The 23,651-nt window shown below is 49.5% G+C and overlaps 8 protein-coding genes across 8 annotated transcripts; 2 read left to right on the top strand and 6 right to left on the bottom strand.

Annotated features, from left to right (window-relative positions):
• Nucleotides 1–340: 340 nt before the first annotated feature.
• Nucleotides 341–2,287, bottom strand: N7458_005141 (uncharacterized protein; the record flags this gene model as incomplete). The annotated part of the gene is made up of 7 exons (XM_056908523.1): nucleotides 341–465; nucleotides 518–748; nucleotides 797–1,104; nucleotides 1,167–1,436; nucleotides 1,488–1,749; nucleotides 1,801–2,019; nucleotides 2,077–2,287. 7 exons carry the CDS (start codon nucleotides 2,285–2,287, stop codon nucleotides 341–343), a joined length of 1,626 nt encoding a protein of 541 aa, XP_056767141.1.
• Nucleotides 2,288–2,896: 609 nt separating this feature from the next.
• Nucleotides 2,897–4,999, bottom strand: N7458_005142 (Glycoside hydrolasesuperfamily; the record flags this gene model as incomplete). The annotated part of the gene is made up of 6 exons (XM_056908524.1): nucleotides 2,897–3,695; nucleotides 3,753–3,795; nucleotides 3,845–3,972; nucleotides 4,029–4,419; nucleotides 4,479–4,762; nucleotides 4,833–4,999. The coding sequence occupies 6 exons, from the start codon at nucleotides 4,997–4,999 to the stop codon at nucleotides 2,897–2,899; spliced, it is 1,812 nt and encodes a 603-aa protein (XP_056767142.1).
• A 252-nt stretch (nucleotides 5,000–5,251) lies between these two features.
• Nucleotides 5,252–7,836, bottom strand: N7458_005143 (beta-glucosidase; the record flags this gene model as incomplete). The annotated part of the gene is made up of 4 exons (XM_056908525.1): nucleotides 5,252–5,654; nucleotides 5,703–6,807; nucleotides 6,864–7,712; nucleotides 7,764–7,836. The coding sequence occupies 4 exons, from the start codon at nucleotides 7,834–7,836 to the stop codon at nucleotides 5,252–5,254; spliced, it is 2,430 nt and encodes an 809-aa protein (XP_056767143.1).
• Nucleotides 7,837–8,186: 350 nt separating this feature from the next.
• On the bottom strand, nucleotides 8,187–8,821 carry N7458_005144 (MOSC domain-containing protein; the record flags this gene model as incomplete). The annotated part of the gene is made up of 2 exons (XM_056908526.1): nucleotides 8,187–8,762; nucleotides 8,795–8,821. 2 exons carry the CDS (start codon nucleotides 8,819–8,821, stop codon nucleotides 8,187–8,189), a joined length of 603 nt encoding a protein of 200 aa, XP_056767144.1.
• Nucleotides 8,822–9,472: 651 nt separating this feature from the next.
• N7458_005145 (NmrA-like family protein) lies at nucleotides 9,473–10,597 on the bottom strand (the record flags this gene model as incomplete). The annotated part of the gene is made up of 2 exons (XM_056908527.1): nucleotides 9,473–9,522; nucleotides 9,646–10,597. 2 exons carry the CDS (start codon nucleotides 10,595–10,597, stop codon nucleotides 9,473–9,475), a joined length of 1,002 nt encoding a protein of 333 aa, XP_056767145.1.
• Nucleotides 10,598–11,142: 545 nt separating this feature from the next.
• Nucleotides 11,143–11,774, top strand: N7458_005146 (C2H2 type zinc finger domain protein; the record flags this gene model as incomplete). Its single annotated transcript, XM_056908528.1, is given in 3 exon segments — nucleotides 11,143–11,339; nucleotides 11,404–11,476; nucleotides 11,493–11,774. The coding sequence occupies 3 exon segments, from the start codon at nucleotides 11,143–11,145 to the stop codon at nucleotides 11,772–11,774; spliced, it is 552 nt and encodes a 183-aa protein (XP_056767146.1).
• A 4,787-nt stretch (nucleotides 11,775–16,561) lies between these two features.
• On the bottom strand, nucleotides 16,562–18,295 carry N7458_005147 (uncharacterized protein; the record flags this gene model as incomplete). The annotated part of the gene is made up of 1 exon (XM_056908529.1): nucleotides 16,562–18,295. One exon carries the CDS (start codon nucleotides 18,293–18,295, stop codon nucleotides 16,562–16,564), a length of 1,734 nt encoding a protein of 577 aa, XP_056767147.1.
• A 3,726-nt stretch (nucleotides 18,296–22,021) lies between these two features.
• On the top strand, nucleotides 22,022–23,157 carry N7458_005148 (uncharacterized protein; the record flags this gene model as incomplete). Its single annotated transcript, XM_056908530.1, has 2 exons — nucleotides 22,022–22,527; nucleotides 22,590–23,157. 2 exons carry the CDS (start codon nucleotides 22,022–22,024, stop codon nucleotides 23,155–23,157), a joined length of 1,074 nt encoding a protein of 357 aa, XP_056767148.1.
• Between the last annotated feature and the right edge of the window lie 494 nt (nucleotides 23,158–23,651).

A 23,651-nucleotide genomic window follows, 5' to 3' on the forward strand; every position in this document is an offset into this window, starting at 1 on the left:
TGACCTTGGATCCCATCCCCGAGAAGTGATGACTTGCCTATCCATCGCCCGGCCGCAGGTCCTCAGTGCGAGTGAGTTTCATCTACGCATCCCAATTTCTAAATAGAGTTCACAGAGGTCGATGCAGGCCGGACCAAATGGGGAGCCCGAGGAGATAGGGAAGGCTAAGGGCAGGTAAACATCGAATAGATGTCAAATTTCATATCTTATTTAATGGGGCGGAGATAGTGGTCGCGGCGTTGCAGGATGTAACGACGTAGAATTAATCATAGGCTATCTAGCAGATAACTTTCCACACGTTCATCCTAGCCATCCTGATACAAGAGCCATCACAACACCATCAAGCAGCACTCTTAGACTCTTGAATCTCCACATGTGCCGTATCCTGTTTCTTCTCGCCATCCTCACCAAGCTGTTTATGAACAGCCGCAGCGACCTCATTGGCCTTGTCCTTGTCCTCGAACACTGTGTACGTTAGCTCTGTCTCTTCTAGCAGCAGAACAGGAAGATCACTTACAGAACGATAGCTCCTCAAGAGTGCGGTCCGCTGTTTCGGGGAAGAAGAAGTAGATAAATACCAGCTCAAAGACCAGCCAGCAGCAGTACACCAGTAGCCACTTCCAGGCGATACGCGCCAGACCAATGGGGTTCACATAGGTGGCGAAGAAGCCTGCACCACGGCCGTAGAACTGGAACCAGGAGAGACCGCGTGAGCGGCCCATGTAAGGGAATAGCTCGACCAGATATGCTTGTTTGTGTTAGTATGGGTATGCTAGGTATTGGAAAGGACACGTACTGTAGGTCAGGGCGTTGTAGCCAAGGTTGTAGGCCGGGGAGTAGGCGAAAATGAAGAAGATGGTCAGAATGGCTGCGGAGTGAGCCTTGGTGCTCATGAAGCGCTCCATGGAGATGGTCCATGCGATGTACACACACAGCAGAGAGCATGCGCAGGTGAGGTACATCGGGCGACGCTTGAAGCGTGGCGCTGTCAGCGCCAGTGCAGTGCCAGAGATGAGACCCCAGCAGGCGATACCAATGTTGATCTTGGACTTGGTCACGCTGTCGGTGATTCCGACCAGGTTCAGGAGGTCGCTCAGATAGTACCTATTACACGGATGAGCGAGGGCGAAAGACATATAGGGCAAATGCTACCGGTGTATACTTACGAAATGAGCGTGTTGCCAGACCACTGCGTGAACAGACCGAGAAAAGCGGAGATGAACAGTCGACGACGCATACCGGCCGTGCGGAACATGTCCCACCAGGATTGTTTCGACTCTTCGAGCTCTATCTTGATAGTGCGTTCGATCTGCGCCATTTCAGCCTTGACAATGACCGAGCTGCGGTCGCCCTCCGCGTGGTACTTGGTGAGGATGTCGAAGGCTTCATCGTAACGGTCTTTGCTCATCAGGTATCGGGGACTTTCAGGGAGGAACCTAGTCGTGTGTTAGTGGGAGTCGTCATCATAGCGGCAATGAGCATCTTACATCACCGTCGAAATTTGAATACAGGCGGGCGCAATCTGAAGCAGAGATGGAATTCGCCATGCCCAGTTGGACGCAATGGTCACGGTCCCAAGACCTACGGCTGCCGCGATAATCTGGCCGATGAAGTAGGACGAGTTGAACAGCGAGGTGAGAATCGGTCGTTCTTTGGGGTAACCCAGCTCTCCCAGCAACGATGACCCAGCGACGATGCAGAACGGGATTCCGAATCCGAGAATGATACGTGCGACAATGTACATGGCCACTGGGAACTGTTAGAGATGCGATAGAAAAGGAAAAGCAAGGGAGAAAATACCTCCATTAGCGAAGCCCTGGATGAGGGCCCCGACCAAGCTCATGAATGAACCGAACATGATCGTCCATCGTCGTCCAACTCGCTGGTTCAGGTATGGGACAAAAGGCAGGGAGAGAATAGCTCCGAGGGAGTATGCCGCACCCAAAAAGCCCTTGAGGTTTGCTTCGATCGTATACTGAGGGAGTCCACCCACGACCTGCCCGGTTGGATGACCAAAATCTATATCGCACCGTTAGTTCCCGTCTGTAGAGCTCATCGTGGATCGAGAAGACATGCACTTGTTCCAAGTATACACAATCTGGACCGTGTTGATAATCTGCGAGTCGAATCCCGACGTGATCTCAATACCCATGCACGCCGGGAACAAGATGAAATAGAGTCGTCTCAGATTCGGCTTCTTGTACCACGGCGTACGGTCCTCGGCCAGCAAGTTACCGAGCACAGGCTCGGCAACATTCTCTTCGCGCTGTTTTCCCACGACCACCATGTTGAAAGGCTGATGTTTTGAATGCTCACAACAGGACTGATCCGTGGACCCCTGAAGAATTGCCGGGATCGACTCCAGGTTATATATCCCGTCCGTTCTTTGCTCTTTCTCCAGGGCGAGAGGCACGTTGGCCGAGTTCTGAACAGCCAAGACCTGTCTAACCCATCAGGTCATGCACGGACGGTGTGAAGGGCTTCATTTCTGTCGTCTCGGGAAAGACAAGCCGGGTATAATCCCCGCGGGGGGATTATAGTTTTCATCACCCCACGGGGTAACTGGAGGTTGAGAGTGGGGGGCAACAAAGGACGGCAGTCTGACTGGTAAGCTTATGGATGTGGTTGGCAGTTGCTGGACGCGAAACCCAGGAAAGTCTTGGCATGCCTTCTTAGCCTAAATTGGGCTAGTCAGCTGCAGGGTCTTCGCGGAGTCTCCCCGAAAGCCTCGGACTAAGAGTACTGTAAGCCAAAGGTCCCCGCTACAGTAACTCACTAATGTGGGGATAGCTCCAGTTAGATTCTGCGGAGTACTCGAAGAGAAACGGAGACAGAAGCTCTCCTGGACCAGATAATTTGGCTGTGGCAAATAGATACGCGTCTTGCATTTTGTGTTCTATAACTCCAAACTGCTATGCATTAACCACTCGAGCAGCACACTTAACTCCTTGATCCCGCCGCCCTCCTCGCCCCAAACCTTCAACCGCTCAATCACCACCCGCACACAGTCCGCCCAGTCGGGAGGAATGCTCACATATTCAGCCGAGGGCCGCTGCGTCAGCTTGGCACGGAATCCCGCAATCAGGCAAAGCGCATGGTTGAACCGGACTCGACATGCTCCCCATGACCCCGGATGCCGGAAGAATGGCACTTCGGTTTGAATGCGATAAACTGCCAACCGTAGCGCCTCGCTGGCTTTGACTCCATACAGCGCCGCCATGCCTGGGTCGAGTGGTACATGGATGCACAGGTATAGATACGCGCGGCAGAGCAGTTCGCGCACCTCGACGTATCGCTCACGGCTTAGCTTCATGAGCTCGCCTTCCTTTGGTACGGGCGCGGATGAGAGAGGCATGTTGAACCGGAGTGTAGGTGGGAGACAGTCTACCCATTGTTGGAGCTGACCTTCCAGCTGCGTTAGAGTTTCTGCTAGAACCTTGATGGTCGGCAGATCGATATCCGGGGAGAGCACACGGACGGCATTGCGGACCCGGTTGAGAAGTCTGCGCAGGAAGATCTCGGCCAGATAATAGTAGGAAGATGTTGCTTCGAGGTCTGTGGACGAGGGACTGGAAAACATCCACCCATGGCTGTCGTTAGATGGTTGTCTCGTGGGGAAGCTTGGAAGAGAATAAGGAAAGTCGGAGAGGCTGAGGTCACAGGGCGGGAGATCCATTAGTTCATAGCGAACCTCACTATTGTAAGTTAGTCAGATGTGTGAGGATGTGAGGTGTGTGATATATGTTATATACCATTCGGATTTTAAGCATGTCCAGTAGAGTCGCTGCTCCAGACCTGGGAAAGGAGTTAGACATATCCGCAATGGAAAAATTGAATCACCTACTCTCTTCCTGCGCACTCCTGATCGTCTTTCCCTCGCGATGCTTTAACCGATACGTTTGCCACAGCATGGATGCTGTCCGGAACATTTTCCAGCCCGGAATCGGCTCGACGTTATACTGGTACCAAATTCTATGCGGGAGTCAGATATTCCTATTCTCACAGCATTCAAGAGGAAGACAGCTCACCCGAATAAACAGAGACACTGCACTCCCAGTAAAGTATCGTCGAGATACGCAGTAGAGATGCGCTTACGCGCCATAGATAGAAAGGTCAACGATTCCTTCATTCGGTGCTCCGGAACCGACATCGTCACGTAGGTGACCGGTGGACTGAAGGATGGTTCATTGTACGAGACCTCGCGGGTTTCATCGTCAGGATAATTCCCCCAGATAGCCGCAAGCGCAAAGATCAGTAGCACCAAGCACGACGAGGCAGACCAGTCAATTCCATTTTCCAGAACTCGAGCGATATAAAAGTCCAGCTGGTCCGGGTCAACGATCGGGTTCTTAGTCCAGATCTTGGTCATGAAAATCTTGCGCAGTTCGAGCAGCCTTTGAGGATCTAAGCTTGGTAGAGCTGTAACCACCCATTAGTATCGAGCTCTTTGGGATACGATGCGTCGAAAAGACCCATACCCGTCTGGAAGCGATCTGGCTTCTCGGAATACGCTTCCATTGGAAAAGTCGACACGGGCTTTTCTTTCGGAAAGATAGGCCAGCTGAGGATCATGTCGGACCCGGTAATAGGCGTCTTGGGTGCATCATTGCGCGATATTGACTCGGGATCTACTTCATCCACTGGAGATGGCGATGCCTGTTGCGAAAAGAGAGAAGGCGCCCGCTTCGAAGACAGGCTCTCTGACAGAAGCCGCTCTTGACGTTCTACTGCGTTTAGGATTCTTGCGCCCCATGACTGTAGACTTTAGACAGAATTAATGGTCATTAGATGCCTCCGCTAGTGGGGAAAACAAAGTTCTATGGGAAACCGACACTGATATGGCATCCGTATCCGGATACTCGCACGCCACTCCCCGCTGGATACATTTGGCACACACTGGCCGTGCCGAATCACATCGAGTCTTGCTGAGCCGACAGGCATCGCATGCCGTGAGCACCCGAGTATGCTTGCGAGGTCGCGCAGTCGACGAAGTGTCCATTTTTCTTCCTTCTTCCTGCTGGGGGGTCACTTCCTGCAGTCGGACATGGGATACTCCGAGAAAATACAGTGGGTAAGGAGGTCTTGGCAAGGGAAAAAACGACGAAGTCGGTGATTGGTGATGGGGGTTGGGGCTAGGCGAACGGTGGCTGAATCATCCCCGCTCCAATAATCAAGCCAAGACGGGACTCATGATTATTTTAACCGGACAATTGACCCAACATAAAGCCCGATGGTTACAACGTTGTATGATTTAGAGTCCCCGCCAATACGTGGTACGGTCCACTTGGAATGTCCCGCGGGCCACCATTTCCTGGCTTGAGGTTCCAATCAACACTTCATACGTCCCTTGCTCACTCTTCCACATATCCTCGATCTCGTCCCAGAAGCTGGTCGCATATCGGTCCAGCTGGATGTCCACTGTTTTCTCTTCTCCGGGCTGCAGGAATACCTTTTCGAAACCGTGCAGTTCCTTGCTTGGACGCGGGGTTGGGGATTCGGGGGCAGAGATGTACAGCTGGAGAATCTGGGCGCCCGCCAGTTGTCCCGTGTTTTTGATTTGTACCGTTGCGGCCGTAGGACGGTCCATGTTGAAGATCTCCGGGGCGACGGTAACACTTGGTGAGATCTCGAAGGTCGTGTATGACAGGCCATGACTATAATATGGTTAGACAAGAACTAGGAGACCAGGGAACCAAACTCACCCAAATGGAAAGAGGACTTCTCGTCCGGTCTTCTCATAAAATCGATAACCGGCATAGATGTCCTCACCATACAGCACTCGGCCACCCACACTGGCAAAGTTCAGGTAGGCCGGGTTGTGTTTCACATCCACCGGCCAGGACAAGGGCAGCTTGCCGCATGGATTGACATCTCCAAAGAGAACATCGGCAATTCCATGGCCCGTCTCGTTACCTCCGTACCAAGCCTGCACAATGCACTGCGCCTGATCGGCCCATGGCATAGTCACTGGTGTACCGGACTGATTGACGATGACGGTCCTGTCTGCGGCGGCCTCTAACACCTTTGAGATCAACCGGTCAACTCCCGGTGGCAGATCCATATGCGTGCGATCGAACCCTTCAGACTCCCAGTCTTTGTTGAGCCCGGTGCAAAGAATGGTGTAGTCGGCCTCTGCGGCAGCTTCCACGGCCTTTGCGATCATTTCATCCCCGTTCATCCGTAGACAGGCCCCCAGATTGGCGGCGCCGCCACCGAAATTCACCATTCCGACCGTTTTCATGGTGGTAGTGTTGGCAGAGCCGAACTCAATGCGGATCTTGTATGTAGACCCTGCGACTAATTCCTTCGATCCCAGCTCCTCAATGGTGCCTTTGCCGAAGAATGCGGTTCCACGCGTCTGGTTCGTGGTATTGTCAATCACGAGCTCGTCGTCAATATAGAGATTTGCGGTTCCAAAGACACTCAGGCCAAAGTCCCAAAGCCCAGATGCGTCGGGCGTGAAGTCGCCAATCAGTGTGGCCCAGAAGAGCCCTCGGTTGAGGCCCGGAGCATAGTAGTCCATGAACTGGACGGCGGACGTCGATACAGGCTCGGTGCTGATCAAATGCCGTTCCTGGTTCATCGGCTCGTTGTAGAAATGAATAATAGCGTTGCTCAGGAGCCGGTCTATCACGGGGAGCATCCTATGGGCGTATGCGCCCGCTTCGTAAAGCACCTCCGCGTTAGGAAGAGCTTCCTTGCAGGCGTCATATAACGAGACAGAGTAATATGGCTCAAGCGACGCACTGCCACCCCCGGAGATTGCTGGAGACTTCATGTGGGATCCAATCAGGGCGATCTTTTGATCTCCTTTGGAAGGGGCAAGATGCCTTCATTCTTGAGGAGGACAATACTGTTCGCACAGATTTCGCGATTCAACGCTCTATCCTCTGGGAAATCCCGTCCTTGCTCGACTTCTGACACCTGGACCTGACTCGCTTGCTTCACGAATTCCAAGACCTTTCGCACCCGTGCGTCGATTGTCGATTGCTTGATCAGTCGGGCCTGCATGGCAGACTCGAGGTACTTTCCCCGATATCTGGACACTCCCGGCATTTCCAGGTCAAGGCCCGCATTTATAGAGTCGATGGTTGTATATGTCCCATACCAGTCGCTCATAATCAGCGGATTCCACTTCCACTCCTCGCGGATCAGATTGAGCATGCGCGCATCTTCCACCACATGTTTGCCATTGATCTTATTATACGAGGTCATGAGCGCGCCGGGCTTCGCATCTCTCGCCACAATCTGGAAGGGTCGTAGGTAGATCTCGCGCAAGGCACGCTGGGTGACGAGGACATCCACCGCGCGGCGTTCATGTTCCTGGTCATTGCCCACGAAATGCTTCACCGTGGAAATGATCCCTTTGCTTTCGCACCCGAGGATGATTGATTTGGCCAGAATACCCGAGAGATGCGGATCTTCTGCAAACGACTCGAACCCGCGGCCACCGAGGGGAGCGCGCTGCATGTTGATTGTCGGACCCAGCCAACAATGCGCCCCTTTCGCAATGCACTCGTCGCCCAACAACTCCCCCGCTTGGTATATCAGATCTCGATCCCAGGTGGCGCCCAGAGCAGTGCCGCAGGGCAAACATGCAGCGGGGATACCGGCGAAGAATTTCGTGCCTCGGATACCATTGGGACCGTCGGTGGCGCGAATCGAGCGGACGTTGAATTCGGGGATAGGATGCGTGTGCCAGAAATCAATTCCTATTGTTATTAGCGGATGAAGTCTTCAAATGTTTGTGGTCTCTGTGTTACCAGATAGAAGAGCGATCTTGTCCTGCTCGCTGATGTTCGCCAGAACATGCTCTACATCGAATGTCTCCGGCATAATGAACGGGAAAAAAAGGAAACAATTTCAAGAAAGGAATCTATTAACCTCTACGCAGAGCGAACAGAAGCAGAATATGCAGCGACTACATATAAGTACCTGCGCAGTCCACCAATTCAATCTTTTTTTTTACGTCGAGGTCATGTTTCCGAGTCCCCGACATGCGGAGATGCACAGCGACGCGTTGACGGCGGAGACTCCCCGACTTGGTGGGGACTGGACGAGCATCCCCGCATCTCCTCTTGGAGTCTTGTCCGCGCGCAGTTTCTATCGGGGCAGATTTCCAAGTCGCGTATGCTGTCCGTCGCCACTCACCGGTAGACTACTTCTTTGTTTCTCCTTAATCTGAGCTACACACACTCCAGGGGAAACCGAACGGCCGGCTCTTCCACCAGAATGCTCATTCCCGGCATGATCTCCCCTCCCGTTTCCACCGTCGCCATCACGCCAGCCCGTCGACCAACAATTTGTCGACTCTCGTCTCGAACGAGCATTTTCTCCTTCAACCCAGTCTGGAACTTGTCAATCTGAGGACAGGGATTGCGTAGCCCCGTCACCAGCACGGTGGGCGCATTCGTCTTTGCACCACCGCCCGTAGCTGACACAAAGCGAAGCCTCGTGCCCCGAGACAATCTTTTCAGGTCGATACCCTTAGTGGTCACATTTTCGCCCAGATCGCCTGGCTGGACTCGCGGGGTGCTTCCGGATGCTACCTCGTCAAATAATTCTGCGGGGACAAGGTGTACTTGACGCAGGTTGGGCGGAGGAGGTTTGATATGTAACCGGGACAGGTGTTGCACCGTTAGTCCTAGGTGGGCATCGCCCTCAACTCCTAATCCTTGGACCAGCCTGATGGATGGCACGGGTTTCTTGGAAAAGGAGTGGGTTGGCGACACACTGACGGAGACGACGACGACGCTGGTGGACTTTGTCACTAAGATCTTGGCTCTTCAGATACAGTCAGGCGAGGGTATGGGCTCACCATTGTAGTTGTACTTGGCTGACTAGATAAATATCTCAGCTGTTCATTAACAAAATATCTGCGGCTTGGTTACTTCTTGGGTTCGTCGGTTAGATGACTCAGTGATGGCAGGGATGTTCTTTGGTACGAACCCCCCTAGTTATACGAGTCCCGACAAGGGCCGACAAGGGGGAAGGGTCACAGACTTTTGCGGCGCCACTGTAACTACTCCGTATATTTGAAGAGGAAACCATTTTAATTCTAGAACGCGGACATTACGTATGGAAGGGGTATATTACAGAAATCTCCCATCCGCTAATACCACTTTGCCCCTCCATGCCCAACATACCCCATGGCCTGGCGGCCATCATTTTTCAGCATCAGTATCTCGGGCCAGAATCATGCCCGCAATATGGCACCGCGACTTCCTCCCTCTAAGCTATAATTATTCATAATATGATCCGTCAGTCACTATCCACGTCTAAAATGACTGACGCAGCTGAATGCAGCGAATGGGCTATCAAAAGAATCCGAGGGAATTTGCGACTCTTCGAAGCCGTATTTCTTAGCTTATACAGGCTATGCCTGTTAAATATCTAAGCGTCACGTAATCTTGAGATCAAACTTTGAGAGGGTCGCGGCCAACAGGGACTACACCTGCTAGCCCTGCTACTACTATCCCGAACGGTTAATATTTTGCTGGAACTGATTCCCTGCGCCATATACTGTGTGTCTTTGTGTATGATCAGATAGACTCAACATCAATATCTTTGCTGCATTTCCAGTGAAATTATTGGCTCACCCTCTAGAACCACTTGTTTTTCCAACTAATGATTCTTTATCCTTACTCATCGAGTAATTTCTCCAAAACATCAGCAGGTGTTCGTTTTGGAGCAGCAATCTCAGAATCTCTTTGCTTGTTGTAGAGGTCGAGCATTTCCCTTCCCACGCTGTCTCTGGGGCACGCTTGATTGAGTAGATGACGTTCTTCGATTGCTTGGTAGCCGCATACTGGTGCTCATAAAGCATGTCGATGAAAGAAACGTCTTCGTAACTGACGTCTTTGACGGGTGCGCCAATGTGTCGCTCAATCATGCCGACAATTTGTCTTCCAGTTATGTCCTCAGGTCCGTTCAAAATATACTTTGCCTTGTTGTGCACGGAAGTGTCATCTTGAGCCAAGAGATGAGCTGCAATAACACCAATCTCGTCGGGGTCGATAATCCCGACTGGTCCATCCTCTGATAGTATGAGACGAAGGGTATCCTGCTCTCCAGTCTTGCGGTACTTTTTGATGAATTCCACAGCAGGGGACATGATAAGCGGCGAGAAGATGTTCGGCTGAAGAGACGTCCATTGCAAGTTGTTGAATTCGGGTGAGTCGAGGAGAGCCTCGATGGCCCAGTGTTGGCGTGGATAGTAGGCAGGGCAATCCGGGCGCACATTCGCAGCCGTAGTCGAGATCCGCACGACATATTTGACGCTGGCGCTGAGGGCATTGAGATAGAAGGTCGACTCCTCGGCAAATTGGTTGGGCTCATTGTGGCATGCAATAAAGGCTCTAGTAACTTCATGCTCACGGAGCCAGTCGGCGGTGATCTCAACCCAGTTCTGCTCGATCACTTCAACTCCAGGGATTTTGGCAAGCTCGTGTGCCACTGGACTGCTCGAGGAGCGAGTGAGAGCAATGATACGGTTCCCATTCAGACTCTTGTTTGACTGAAGCAGCTTTGGCAGCGTCCGAGCGACAGCTCGGCCGGTGTTGCCAGTGGCGCCGGCGATTAGGATGGAAGAAGTCATGGTTTTGAGGTTTAAGAGATATAGTCCCCGCTGAGCTATGGGCCAAATATCGGAGGCTGTGCAAGATACTTATATCCTGGTTTTGCCTTGAATTGTCAATTAATAATATTAAAAGGAATTATGAAGAAAGTAGAAGTTCGAGAGTCCTGATTCGCAGACATTTGGCTGTGGATAATCTCCTGGGTCTCCTGCCCGCCCGCCGGCATCCCACTCAAGAAAATATGACGACGATTGCACCGGTCCCAACATCCTTGACTAGGTTGTACTGCGATGAGAATACCGTTTTATTCTACCACCCTGCTTGGTTCTTATCTGCCTCTACACATTTTTCCCCGTATGCAAAATGCCCCAAAGTTTGCCCAGACTACCAGGAGAAGAGGTGGGATGCCGGTGGGTCACCGGTGGGATGCCGGTGGGATGCCGGTGGGCGTGTAAAAAGCTTCTTACCGCCCGGCCACCCACCTACCCAGGCATGGCTCAGCGAAGCTCACTCTTCATTGCTTTTCAAGGCCATTCCTGCAGGTTGACAGGGCAGAATTTTACCCATGGAAAGGTTTGGCGGCGAGATCGAGTGCTTTCAGAGTCCCTCAGGCCCTATCGCGTACGACGCGTTTCGGTGTCGATTTCCTGGGTGCAATGCCAGATACCAGCGCAAGGAGCATCTGAACCGCCACGAAAGATCGAAACACATCGAGCAACAGGCTCTTGTCTGTTCCCGCTGTGGTGGTGAATTTCGACGAAGGTATCCATGTGCCTGCACTCGCCTTCTTACAACGTCATCTCTAACACTAGAACGTTGATTTTAGTGATACCCTTCGACGTCATATTCAGAGGCAGCACAAGATAAGAGAACCTCCAAAGCGCGCGTCTAAAGCTTGTGTAGGTTGCCATACAGGTAAGACTCGGTGCGAAGGGGGCGTACCATGCGAGGAGTGTGTTCGTCGCAACGTTCAATGTTCTTTCCAGGGCCACTCTAGTATTGAAGCCGAGCAACAAATTCGATCATCGACAACATCTCCGTTACCCCCAAACCCTGAAAAGTCAGATTTATATTGTTGGGAAAAGAGAAAAAAGTGGATTGATCATTATTTTGAGATATTCCATCCGCGTTGGCCTTTCGTCCACAGAGGATCGTTCGATATACGCCAAGAACCTCCATTACTTCTACAATCAATGATGGCCATAGGCATGTGGACATCGGGAGAACAACCCGCACAGTCTGCGGCAGTGGAGTTATTTGATAAACTTGACTTTGCTATTCGAGATCAAATGGTATACCAGATTATCTATCTATGATGTACTTGATTTACTAACGTGTAAATTATAGGAGAAATGGGATGCCTCAGAAGTAGAGGGAGCCTGTAGCGCGTGCTTTTGGCCAATAGCTACGTACCAGGCTCTCTTACTACATGTTATTCTTGCTGTTGTCATGAAGGCCGACAGAGTTGTCAACCTCGACCTCAAAGCATCTATCTCAACTGCTGATTTAGAATTACTCAAATCGCTTGTTAGAAGCTGTCGAAGATTAGGCATGTTCTTTTATCCAAACATGCTCTCTAAGTTTAAAGAAACTGATGTGCCCTCGTTTGTGTGGGTGGGTATTGAGGAAGTCAAACGTTTCAGTGTGGCACTATATAAGCTTTGTGCGAAACTGAGCAACTCTAGCACGGAGGACGGGCCTCTGCTACACGCGAGTGAACTCCAATTCCCTATGCCAAGCAATGATGCCTTGTGGAATTCTGTTAAAAGAGATGAATGGGAAGCTAATGCGAAGGAGGAGAATATGATTTCTTTTAGAGATGACCTCCAGACAAGGTGGATATCGAGCCATACAGATACAATTGAATTCCTTGATTTCTGATTATCGAATCATGATCGCAAGTTGGGCGAGCGCTGATGGTAGGCCGGTGAGCCGGAGGCCGACACAATACACTATAGCGGGGCTCCATCAGAACTCAACGAGCATATATACAAGACATTCAGTAATGAGTCTATTTTCGACAGGGACTTTTTGACAAGGGGATATTTTTCGGTGGACATCTTGCGGGGTCTCTGTAAGCAGCGCCATACAGCCATGTGATGGTTGACTGGCCATCGTGACTAGGGTCAACTCCTGGGATTATGCGTTGCTTTATGTGTCATCTAAAGCGAAATGGAGTGGATTGAAACCTACGCCGTACAAAAGCTACCTAACATCGCTATATTGGTTTTCCTGACCGGAATAGTCTAGAAGCGCATCTGCAGCTACGTTAGGAACGAGTAAATGTGGTAAAAGAACGCAGAAACTACAGGCGACACGATCGAGAAGCATATTAGCCAACCACAAGTCAGTCGTCTACAGCAACAGCACATTTTTCGCCATGGAGCATGCTGATAAAGACAAAGACTATATAACTATAAAAGGGAAGAACAAGAAGACAGCCAGTAATAATAAGGCCAGATCGCCAGGGCAACGACCCCTCACCAAGTTCCGCTTTCGAGGCCCTACCAAGAATGTCCTGTGCAGATTTACGGTATTTTACAATACCGTGGAAATCCCATTCACTTCAAGACTGGATACGGCCAAGCCGCGGTCATTCCCGCGTAACCAAATACGGATTAGCGTATACCCCGGTACGGGACGAGTAACAAAGCGAGTGTCCGCGGGGGAACCCGTCTTCGAAAACCACTGTATTAGATTTCAAGGTTTCTGTAGAATACTATGAATCTGTACAGAATGTTCAAGACAGGGGCCTCTGAAGGAGGAAGGGGTGGTCGTTGCCCTGGCGATCTGGCTTAATCCACGCTCGCCGTCCTGCCTTTTCAGCTACACAGCCCTTATCTTCATCTTCATCTGCATCTTTCATGACAACGGCTATGCTGTTGCTGTGGAGGGCTAACACCGGTAGGCTAATATAGTTCTGTTTATGTTGTATAGTTCCTGCTTCCTAATGCTGCTACCAATAAAATAAACGAAAAGAGCCTTCGCATAATAGTTGGCGATGATCGCCGCGTAACTTGCGACAGTCTTTTCTAGTGCGTTTGTTGCGTTTCTGAATCAGATTGTCGTCAAAAGTTAAAGGATGAGGTTACTAGCACGTGTTAAATGAGCAGTTTGGCCTGAAAAATCCAATAAGTCCATATTGGAGAATTCCGTCTCCCTATTTGTCCAGGTCATAATTAGATCTCGCAGATAGCTGGTTCTTCCCTTTTCTCTATCACTGCCACCAATGCCGACCTTTTCTCCCCTTACTTCTTCTTAGTGAGATGAGTCTTCCCAGGGCCCAAAATATAATGCAAAAAGTATCTTGTCTTGTGTGAAGTATATCCACGCTCAGTTGTTGAGCGCAGTACAAACGCACGAACCAGAAAGGGGACACTGAATGCAATACTCGGTTCCTTCATACTCGCAACAACTAGATCCCCCTGATCCACAAATAAAACTTCCACCCCCGGAGCAACTTCCGCAAGTTGGAGGGGGCTATCCGCATTATAAAGATATCAGCTGCTGCATCTGAGTTTTCAAACATTCAATGTTTGTACGTACACAAGAAACACCAGGCTCCGGCGAAACCGTTGCCGTAGAAGACATCACTGAAGTAGTACAAGTTGTGGTGGGGGCAGATATCGCAACGCCAGCGAGAAGTGCGCAGATTGGCAAGGTGAGGCGCATTTTGGGGTCTGCGAAATTTGATCAAAAGTGCCAAGATAATGTCAACGTTGGTTTAAGAATCGGTAATTGCAAATCGGTATGAGATGGGTTCGATGAGGTGAAGAGTCGAGTCTATCGTCGTATTTATATCGAGTCCCCGTTAAAAGTCCATTACCAGCTTCCCTATTGCTGAATGCACAATTAAATATGATTACGATATTATTGTGAGCCAATGATTTTTTAGACGCCACTAGTATGGAGAAATTAATCGTTTTCAGTTATACTATGAGTGCTTTATGCTAAAGTTTAAAATATTTAAGAATAGGTCGCTTCAAAACAAGTTAATGCTACACTGCTTTAACTTTGACTTCTGGTTCCCAAATTCAAAGAATATACCTTGCGGCTAGATTTCATCATTCCAGAACAAATCCAGAGGATCTATGATGAAATGAAAGTATATCTCCTACACACCAAATACTTCTGGCATTGTTCACTACCACGTAGTAGATTCCGACTAATCGGATATATTATTTTCTGCGTATAATTAACAGTCCTGACAAGCTATTCCCATACTAGTTGGCGAGGGAGACATAGACCAGACCAGGCTTAGCCACTACTCTGTCCATAGTTGAGTTTAGGTTGTTGAATATTGTGACCATCATGGCTACAGAAGATTGACCTCATGAGTCAGGATCTACTGTAATCTACTGAGACGATGGACTCGTAGTCAGTACACAATTAGTTAAGGTGAATGACACTCAGCCGTTAAGATCGTTTCTTGCCTGCCAACAACCGGCATCCGGCCAGAAAGGTTCTATGCTGATACAATCATTCGCCGGAGTACTATTCGGTCTACGCCCATCACTTTTTACATACATCGCAAACCATATTTTTCCTGGAATCCACGAGATCTCTTTCTGGACGCATCGTGTATTTTATGTTACATAGCTAGGTGCTGTAACATTGAAGTGCAAAAGGGCATTTCCGGCATGCAGGCGTCCATGTGAAGGAGACGTGACCTCATTGAAACTTAAACCTGGCTATATACCAACACCGATTCAACCAGTGAGACCAGAGCATTCCTAATATTTTGACAACCTCACTATTAACTTCTTATTTCTAAATCTTCTTTAATGATTACGGTACTCATACTTGCGTCATAGTACTCATATTTTATGAGGTACGAATTTTGGCCTCCAATGCAACTTCCAATATCTCATCAACTGGGTCTGTGGTGCTTAGTGGTAGTCTTCGTGTCCTTCTAAAAGCTGTCCATCTCATCTCATATGAGGCCCTTCGCCGAAATCCTCTGCATCAACATGTCAAACCAATCAAACGATGCAACCCAGCCAAACAGGAGAACGACACGATCAAATCAACAAAGCAAGTTCTGTCTAAGAAATCGGGCTACCAAGCGCCCGTCAGCGGTTCCCCTACTACACTATCTATATATAATTAGGAACGCAGAGATCTTGAGCCAAACACTAGGAGGAATATTGCTACTACGACTAATCGTAATCGGAGGCGATGATATACAGAAGCAAACACTAAGAGGATCAAAAGTGGCGAAGTATAGATGCTAAAGCCCGATTCGTAGAAGATTGGACAATCCTGCCTAATTAGGTTCTCGGGGAGGTATTAGGCTGATTATGGCCTACTGTCTATCTATACCGTATCTATTGAAGGATATTACGAATATAATATTTACTATATACCTCGTATTATAAATTCTACCTTATTTCCTATATTCAAGAAGTAAATCTAAGAAAAGGGGTTGCTAGCCGGTAATTAAGTCGAAGATACGTCGAATGATTAGGTCGTGGATAGAGGAAGAAGTTAGGGTATACCTACTTATATATTAAGGTTAGCCCTCTAGATATATCCAGTACCGAAGCTATAGATTACGTAGCCGGTTATGAGTTTTATTGACTAATATTGTTGTAGGTATAGAAGCTAACATTAAAATTCTTTACGTAAATTATGATCTACGTTTAATTCTACCGAAATTTCACCCTGCAGAGTTAGCAAAGTGTATCTCCCTCAACTACCAAAGCGCACTGCTAGAAGCCTTCCAACAAGCCCACTGTCCAAAACAGCTTCGTAGCTAGTAGAGCGAAATGGCTTGTGACTGAGGAGGAGTGGAATCTACTATGTGGTAGTCTATTTGAACCAAGATAATAGAAGCATGGATTGGAGAAATCGCGCTGCAGTTCTCGGGGGTGACGATATTGTACTGCATTCCGTCCACAGTAAACGTGTCAGCATAATTCTCAACGTAAGTCTCAAGCTGATTGTCCACGATAAAGATTAGCCATTCCCCGTATGTTCTTAACTCAATTGGTTATTTGGATATTCTTGAAACTCCCGCCACCATTGTTTCCAAAAACCCCTGCCATGCCTTGTGTGAAGCTGTTGTCAGTGACGGTGTAGGTAGTGGCCTTCGAACCACCCTGCTCTTCGGCAAGCATCACCGTGAGTCTATCAGACTTCACAAACACCGACAAATGGTACCATTTCCTTTCCTGAATCCCTCCAGCATGAGCCTCCGAATGCAAAACAGTCTTGCTGTCTGTGTGCCGATAGGTGGTCAGATTGCCAGTGGAACTATCAATGGCCAACCCGTATCCCTTCAACTTGTTGAGACCTGTGTCAGAGGCAGACATTCGTAAATTCAGGCCAACTGAGCCAGAGCTGCCTATGACCATGACATCGCCGGTAATCCTATAATCGGTCCATCCGCTTGATCCCGTCACAGCCATCGCATCCTTACTTCCTCGGAAAGGCTTAAATCCATACTCGTCACCCGATACGTCCCAATTTCCTCCAAAGTCGATCCAACCAGCTTGGCCAGAAGCCGTAAAGTTCGCCGTATAAGGCAAGACACCGATAGGCGCTTCTCCTGTCCGTTCCGAGCAAAAATTACTGTTATCTTGACCTGACGGCGCTGTATATCGGACCACTCCATTCGAAAGCGGGAGCAAGTCGGGACTATAGTTCGCCTTGCAGAGTTGTAATTTTGGGCTATTTTGGACAGTCCAAGGGCTGGGAGCCCAAAACCATTCGCCTTTGCCGTAATTTTTGTTGAGAAAGACGGAGCGAGAATTTTCGGGGGCATCCTGATTGTTGGAATTGAGCAATGTGTAATGGCATGAAAGAATCACTTGCTTGGTCGACGGGTCCCAGATCGTGTATGGACTATGCACGGGATGAATGCCGTCAGTGGTATTGATGCCCATTCCCGTATCAGTTGGGTCCCATGAGTGGCCATCTTTGGAGATTTTGAAATGCACGGGACAATGGGGGACCCCGCAGAACTCATAGCTCATGATATACTCACCATTGTCCATCTTCGCTACAGTAGCCATCCCTGGCCGGTCTTTGACCTGGTGGCTAGCCACAGCTTTCACGATATCACCCCAAGTATCGCCCCCGTCCTCGGAAATGATATTGACTAGCATCTGGCTATGTGCCTTGTGCTGTCGTTCATCGGAGAATACCGCCACAAGTCTGCCTTTACCATCAATGTAAAGGAAAGGCTCCCAAATGCCTGAATGAGATGGGCCGCCGTGCTGCCATTCTCCTACAGCATCCCAGGTTGCACCGTGGTCTTCAGACCTCCAGGCGAAAAAGTTGGTTGTCGATCCATTAGACGGTAGGAGGTTGCCGACTAAAAGCAATGTGCCTTCGGGATATTTACCCATCTTGCGGGGGAATTCGAAGAAAAAGGGTTGTTCAAATCGAGTGTATGCCCGGTTTGGATCATGGACAGTCGTCAGGGTGCTCCAAGACTTGCCATCTTCACTTTGGCGAATGATAAACTCCCCTGCTCTTCCACTCGCATTGCGCGTATCTGGACCAGATGTGTACGTATGCTCCCATGTAGCTAACAGCCTGCCATTTTTATCACCGGCATGCTGGAGCTCAATGACGCGAGCATAAGTGTTGATTTCATTGTTCACTGTGGGGTCCCAGAGAGAGGATCCATTCGAGTCTGCGACGACTGGTGAGATGAAGAGGGTCGTTAGGGATGAAAGGACAGAAATTGCGAGAATCTTGGCATTGACCATCGTTCTAGAAATTATGGCTAGGAGAGCACATTAACAACTTGGATTGAATGCTTTCTAGTTCACATACTGAAAGCAATTCTATCTATATACTTATTCGCATGCATAAGGCCTCCCATTTTTCTCCTCCTTAGGAGAATTAAGTCCTAGCTAATTTCAAGAAACTGCTTGAATGGCGTAGAAGGCTGGAAATACTTCGCATTATCCTCACTGGTTTATCTAAGCCCCCAAAAGCGTCATCAATGGCAGGTGGATGGGTGAGGAAAGCATCAATCATAATTCGACTGTTGATCACCAAGGGAAAATACGCGAAAGCACTTTTTATTTTTATTTTATTCAAGGGATTTTATTTTCTACGTAGATTATCACCTACTATTCACTTGCTCTTCGTGTTCTTGCGGGGCGCCCAAGGCAGAGTTCGGGGGCCACCTGCAGCCTCGTCTCTCCCCTCAAAGGCTGGATAAAGATCCGCGCTTGATACTTCGGGTCGGATTATTGACTGTATGCGTTGCCGAGCCATATTTGGCATCCACTCGGTCCTTAGCGTCCCTCCACAGGTCATTCCGTGCACCTCTCCGACCGCAGCGAGCCTACTTCGGCTTTGGCTTGACCAATGGAGCTGTCAGGGGATCTTCTAAACGACGATGTCTGTGACCTGGGGTTGAAAAGAGCCTCTTCTAAGCCAGGCAGGCATATGGTAAATCCCAGAGGCCCCAGTGAGCCATTAATACGTCTGCCCGTTGGCCTAAAATTTCGATCAATCCTCTTTGTACTCTCGCAGATTCCAAGGCTGACAGAAATGTAATTAAACGAGGAGGCCCTCAAGCTTCACCATCGCTACGCGGGGAAGCCATTTTAAAATCATCGTCAGACTATTTTTCTCCCCACAAATCCTCTCGCCAGGGCCAATCTGTATCCTCTTTGCATTGTAGATTAAGTATTCATCCGAACTGGCCCCAAAACAATGCACATGGATCTGGTGGCAAAATACTACAGAGGCTTATATGGAAGATTCTACACAACTCACCAAGAGGTAGATAATGGATTGGTAGCTCTGAGGGCGCCCTCAATGATCGCGGCTCCAGGCTTGACCTTTTGATGAAGACTATCTTTATTTTAAGTCCCTGACCCCTGGCCGCTCTGATGACGCATTGCTGAGGCACCGTCGCCGACTGCATGGGTCTCTTGGCCCGCACGAACAATGATCATCCTCGGCGGTTGTCAAATGAGTCTGGTAAAGATCATGTTGGGGTCCTTGGTACTGATCGTCCCCTGGAGGACCAGGAATGGCATGTAGGAGAGAAAACAGAGGCGATTGGAGCCTCCCGCCGCGGCAGAATCCGTTTGGTGGATCCGCTAGTTCCCTGCGTTGCTATTGGCTCCCTAACGTGTCTCTCCACTCGCGCTAAACGTCATTGTTCTGTCGCTGCAAGTGCAATCAACCTAATTTACTGAGTTGCGAGGCTTGCTTTTGCCGCATGAGACGATCGAACCAGGACTTGTTTCGTTGCTAGGGGTCTTAAAAAAAAGGCTCAGAGACATGAGCATCGAGATCTATTTCAAAATGGATGCAGCAGAGTGAATAGTCACCGAAGCCCATATCCCATTCGTTTCATCGTGGGGTCTGGAGTCATATGCTGTATACTTGCTGCGCGTGTAATTTGGGGTATTTTCATTCTAGATTTTGAAATGGCCCGGGCAACATCCTAGCCAGGGACCAGGTGATGGTAATGTTGACGTCTATTTCATTTTTCTGATTTTAATTTCAAATATCTTCATTTCTCTCCCTCCTCGTGGAAATTGAGAAGGAAATATGTTTGGGCTGGTAGCAGCGTCGAATACTTTTGTGTTGACTTTTTGAAAGATCGGGGCCAGCCCCAGCAATTGAGTGTCGATTTAGGCGCCCTGCTTCCCAAGATTGACGGATCCGTTGCCTCTACTATCTCGGAGGCCCCAGTGAACCATTTTTGCGATCCGTAGACCCAAAGATCGATACTCTTTTCGGTTCGGCAAATTGCAAGGCTGTCATAAATAGACTAAAACAGGGGGTGATGAAGCCTGAGCCTCATTACACAGCAAGAGCAGAGGGCCGTGGATCTCTTAATACTCCGCCACAACCCAACTCTACCAGCAATTCTTTGTTTTAGGTTTTCACCTTGCTATGATCATCACCAAGATCAAGCCAGGAAAGAAATACATTTTCACAATGCAACCGATCTATTTCTTGGTTCTTCTTTTCACTGATGCAATGGCACTCCAGATCAATGAAGAGCATCCTAATTAGCCGACTAAGCGAGGGGTAAGAATAACGCAGACTCCCTGACCAGAGAACAGTAACTACGTGGGCACAGCACTCGCTAACAGACGGCAATCAAGAGCTTGTAAGTGATAGTTCTCCCTGATCAGAGAATACTGCTGGTAGGGCTCAGCTGAGGAGGCTTTCTAGTAATTGGCTTCAACATGTTGATTGCTGTTGCATCAAGAATAGTGGTATGGCACGTGGTAATGGTATCAGTGAGGCATATTCTGTGAAGATCTGTCTAAGAGGGTTTCTTTCTTGTTTGTACTGCCTTGGTATGGGGTTTTCCTGTTTGTAACAGGTTTCCCCATATTGTTATGTAAATGCAAAGGCATTCTCTTATACATGTTGTGATTTGTTGCAAATACTAAACTGCAGCTCGAAGTAAAGGGGGCTAAGTCCTATATGCAGCAATAAAAACGCTGATATAGCAACCCTCGAGTATATCTGTTCGATTGTTAGGCCTGTGCTATATGCCGAAAATGACCAGCATCAATACACCCTTGATATTCCAGTAAATTTCTTAATATTGACTAGTGCGATCTTGGCAATGAAAACTCGAGAAACAAGGAAGGATGTTGGCAGTGTCGCACGGCCCCGTAGCAGCGGCCTAAGGCTGCCGCGCCGAGTGCAGCTCGTAAAACCAGTTCACCCACCCAGTATTCCATATCTCGCTGTGAGAACAGTCGGACGATGATGATGATGATGATGATGATGATGATGATGATGATGACTATGAATTCTATTTTAGTCTGATGTAGCAGTCCTATTGTTCCGGGGCTATGCAGACCCAGATCAACTGAAATACATGCGGTACGTCCTTGCACGAGGGACTTTAGAAATCACAGTTCCGTTCCATGTGCCACAAGCTGGTTTTCTCGGCCGATGTGTAGGCACACGACCACAGTAGGAAAATTCTGAAAACCCCCAGTTATTTCTACCGTGCTCGATATGGAGACAGCGGAAGGGAGGGGTGTGTATGAGAACCACACTCCACGACCCCCCTATCTCTCCCCGGGCACTGGGCTTGCATTCAGCTTCCTCTCCTCCGCCGTGGTCCCCTTGTCACTCTCAAGCCCGTGAGAGATAAAGGGGTTGTGGCCGCAGGATTCAAACCCGCAGTACCTTGTTATAGGCGTGGGTAGGGCCTCTTCTACCAGACGCCTCTTCGGTACACACCAGGTGGTTACCACTAGACAACCAGGCCACCACGGACAATGATTTCAGACTGGCTCCCTCACGTAATGAGGCCGAGGCTTGGTCACCCTCCTGCAATTAGTATCACCCATTGGTCTTCGAAATCAGGGGGCCACGGGCAGACGTATAGATGGTTCACAAGTGCATCCTGGATCTACAACAAGCCTGCCAGGTTTAGAAGTGGCTCCTTTTAGCCCCATGGCACGGACATCGTCGCTAGAGACGATCCTATCATGTCCACTGGTCAAGCCGCAACGCGGCACAAAGGCCCTCTGTCGGACACGACAAGCCAGTTAATTAATGCGTACCAACAAATGCACAGGGACCTGGCCCCCCACGGTGGGAGTAGTCCACGGACCGAAATCGACCCTGACAAGCTCAAGGTCAGTACTTTCCTTCAGCGTCAACTCCAAATCCTCGATTCTCTCAGAAGCTGCTCTGTTTGCGCAGATCGAAGAATGACAGCCACCAGCTCAGGCACATTGACGCCGCTGCCCCTCACAACGACCTTCAAACCACCGAGCGCATGTCTCACCGACCTCTGGGCTGCTCATAGTGCCGGCTCGACATGGATGAACCTTGGCCCTCTCGATACCGCTCGATGTCTCCCGTCAGGATGGTCCCCTTCGAGTACGTTCTCGCCGGGTGTCTGTCCAAGCGGCTGGATCATGGCCTCGAATTTGACCACGGAAGTGTCAAATAAGCCCGTCACGGTAGGGACCTGTTGTCCCAAATATTTGTGAGTTCAAAGGGGTTTCTACCCTTTCAAGACACAAGCCTGACTACTGCATCCCTCATTAGACCCAGCGGCTGGGTCTTATCCACACGTCCCTCAGGAGAATCCCCGCGTCCATGGCACACCTCTGAGATCTGCCAGTGGTCTCCCACAACCAACTTGAATTTCCGGTACATGTTGCTCACCGAGGATACCACGGAACTCATGCACGGCACGATGACCGCGGGTGGAGTGTGGAATGCATATGGCATCGTGGTCGAGTGGCAATCGAGTGACCATATCTATCTCGCGACAGCTACTGCGACTACTACCTCCTCAGAAATCTCCACACAACATGTTACAAGCACATCATCGGGCTTGTCATCAAATGCCAAGGCTGGAATCGGAGTTGGCGTGGCGATTGGAGCGATATCGATCCTTTTGGCATTTGGTCTTCTCATTTGGCGTCGCCGAAAGCGCCCAAAGACCCCGCGTGGTCCCCTGAACACCGCTGAACTCGATAGTCACTCAAACTATGAAATGTCCGGTACGGACAAGTTGGAGTTGGACTCAAATCCTCTTCATGAAGCAGGGGGATTACCCAAGACTCATTCTTCGACTCAAGAGCTCGTCGAGCTGGACGGGACCCATTGATGACTGTACTCGCTTCTTGATGGCATGAGTAACATTTGGGAACCACCATGGTCTTCGGAATAAGTATTGAGCCCTAATGATGAATATGCCTTAAGTAAGGTTTTGACAGGAGAAGGTCGTGGTCCGCCAGGTTGGCTGTTCGAAATAGCTTTCTTCGGGGTCGCTGTTTTAAACCGCTAGAAGCTAGTTATGAAACCAGCATCGCTCTGTGGGCAACCAACTGTGATTGAAGGGCTCTAGTTGGGCGGAGACCACACAATCTCAATAACACCCGAGGGCTTAATTGTCGAATTAGATGAACAAGAGAATTCACCTGCCAGACCGAGTGTTCACGACAAATGGTGAGAAGATGGACAATTGATAGAATTCCGCGCTTATGATGGCCGAATTGAGATTCTTCACCTCATTTTCCTAGTAAGCGGGGCTTGTTCCATCGCAGATTTCAGGCGACCCGACTTCACCTCGAATCGCCTGGTCAAACCTGCCCACATGCC

Source organism: Penicillium daleae (assembly GCF_028827525.1).
Source record: "Penicillium daleae strain IBT 16125 chromosome Unknown utg000005l_segment0_segment0, whole genome shotgun sequence".
Classification (NCBI taxonomy): Eukaryota; Fungi; Ascomycota; class Eurotiomycetes; order Eurotiales; family Aspergillaceae; genus Penicillium; species Penicillium daleae.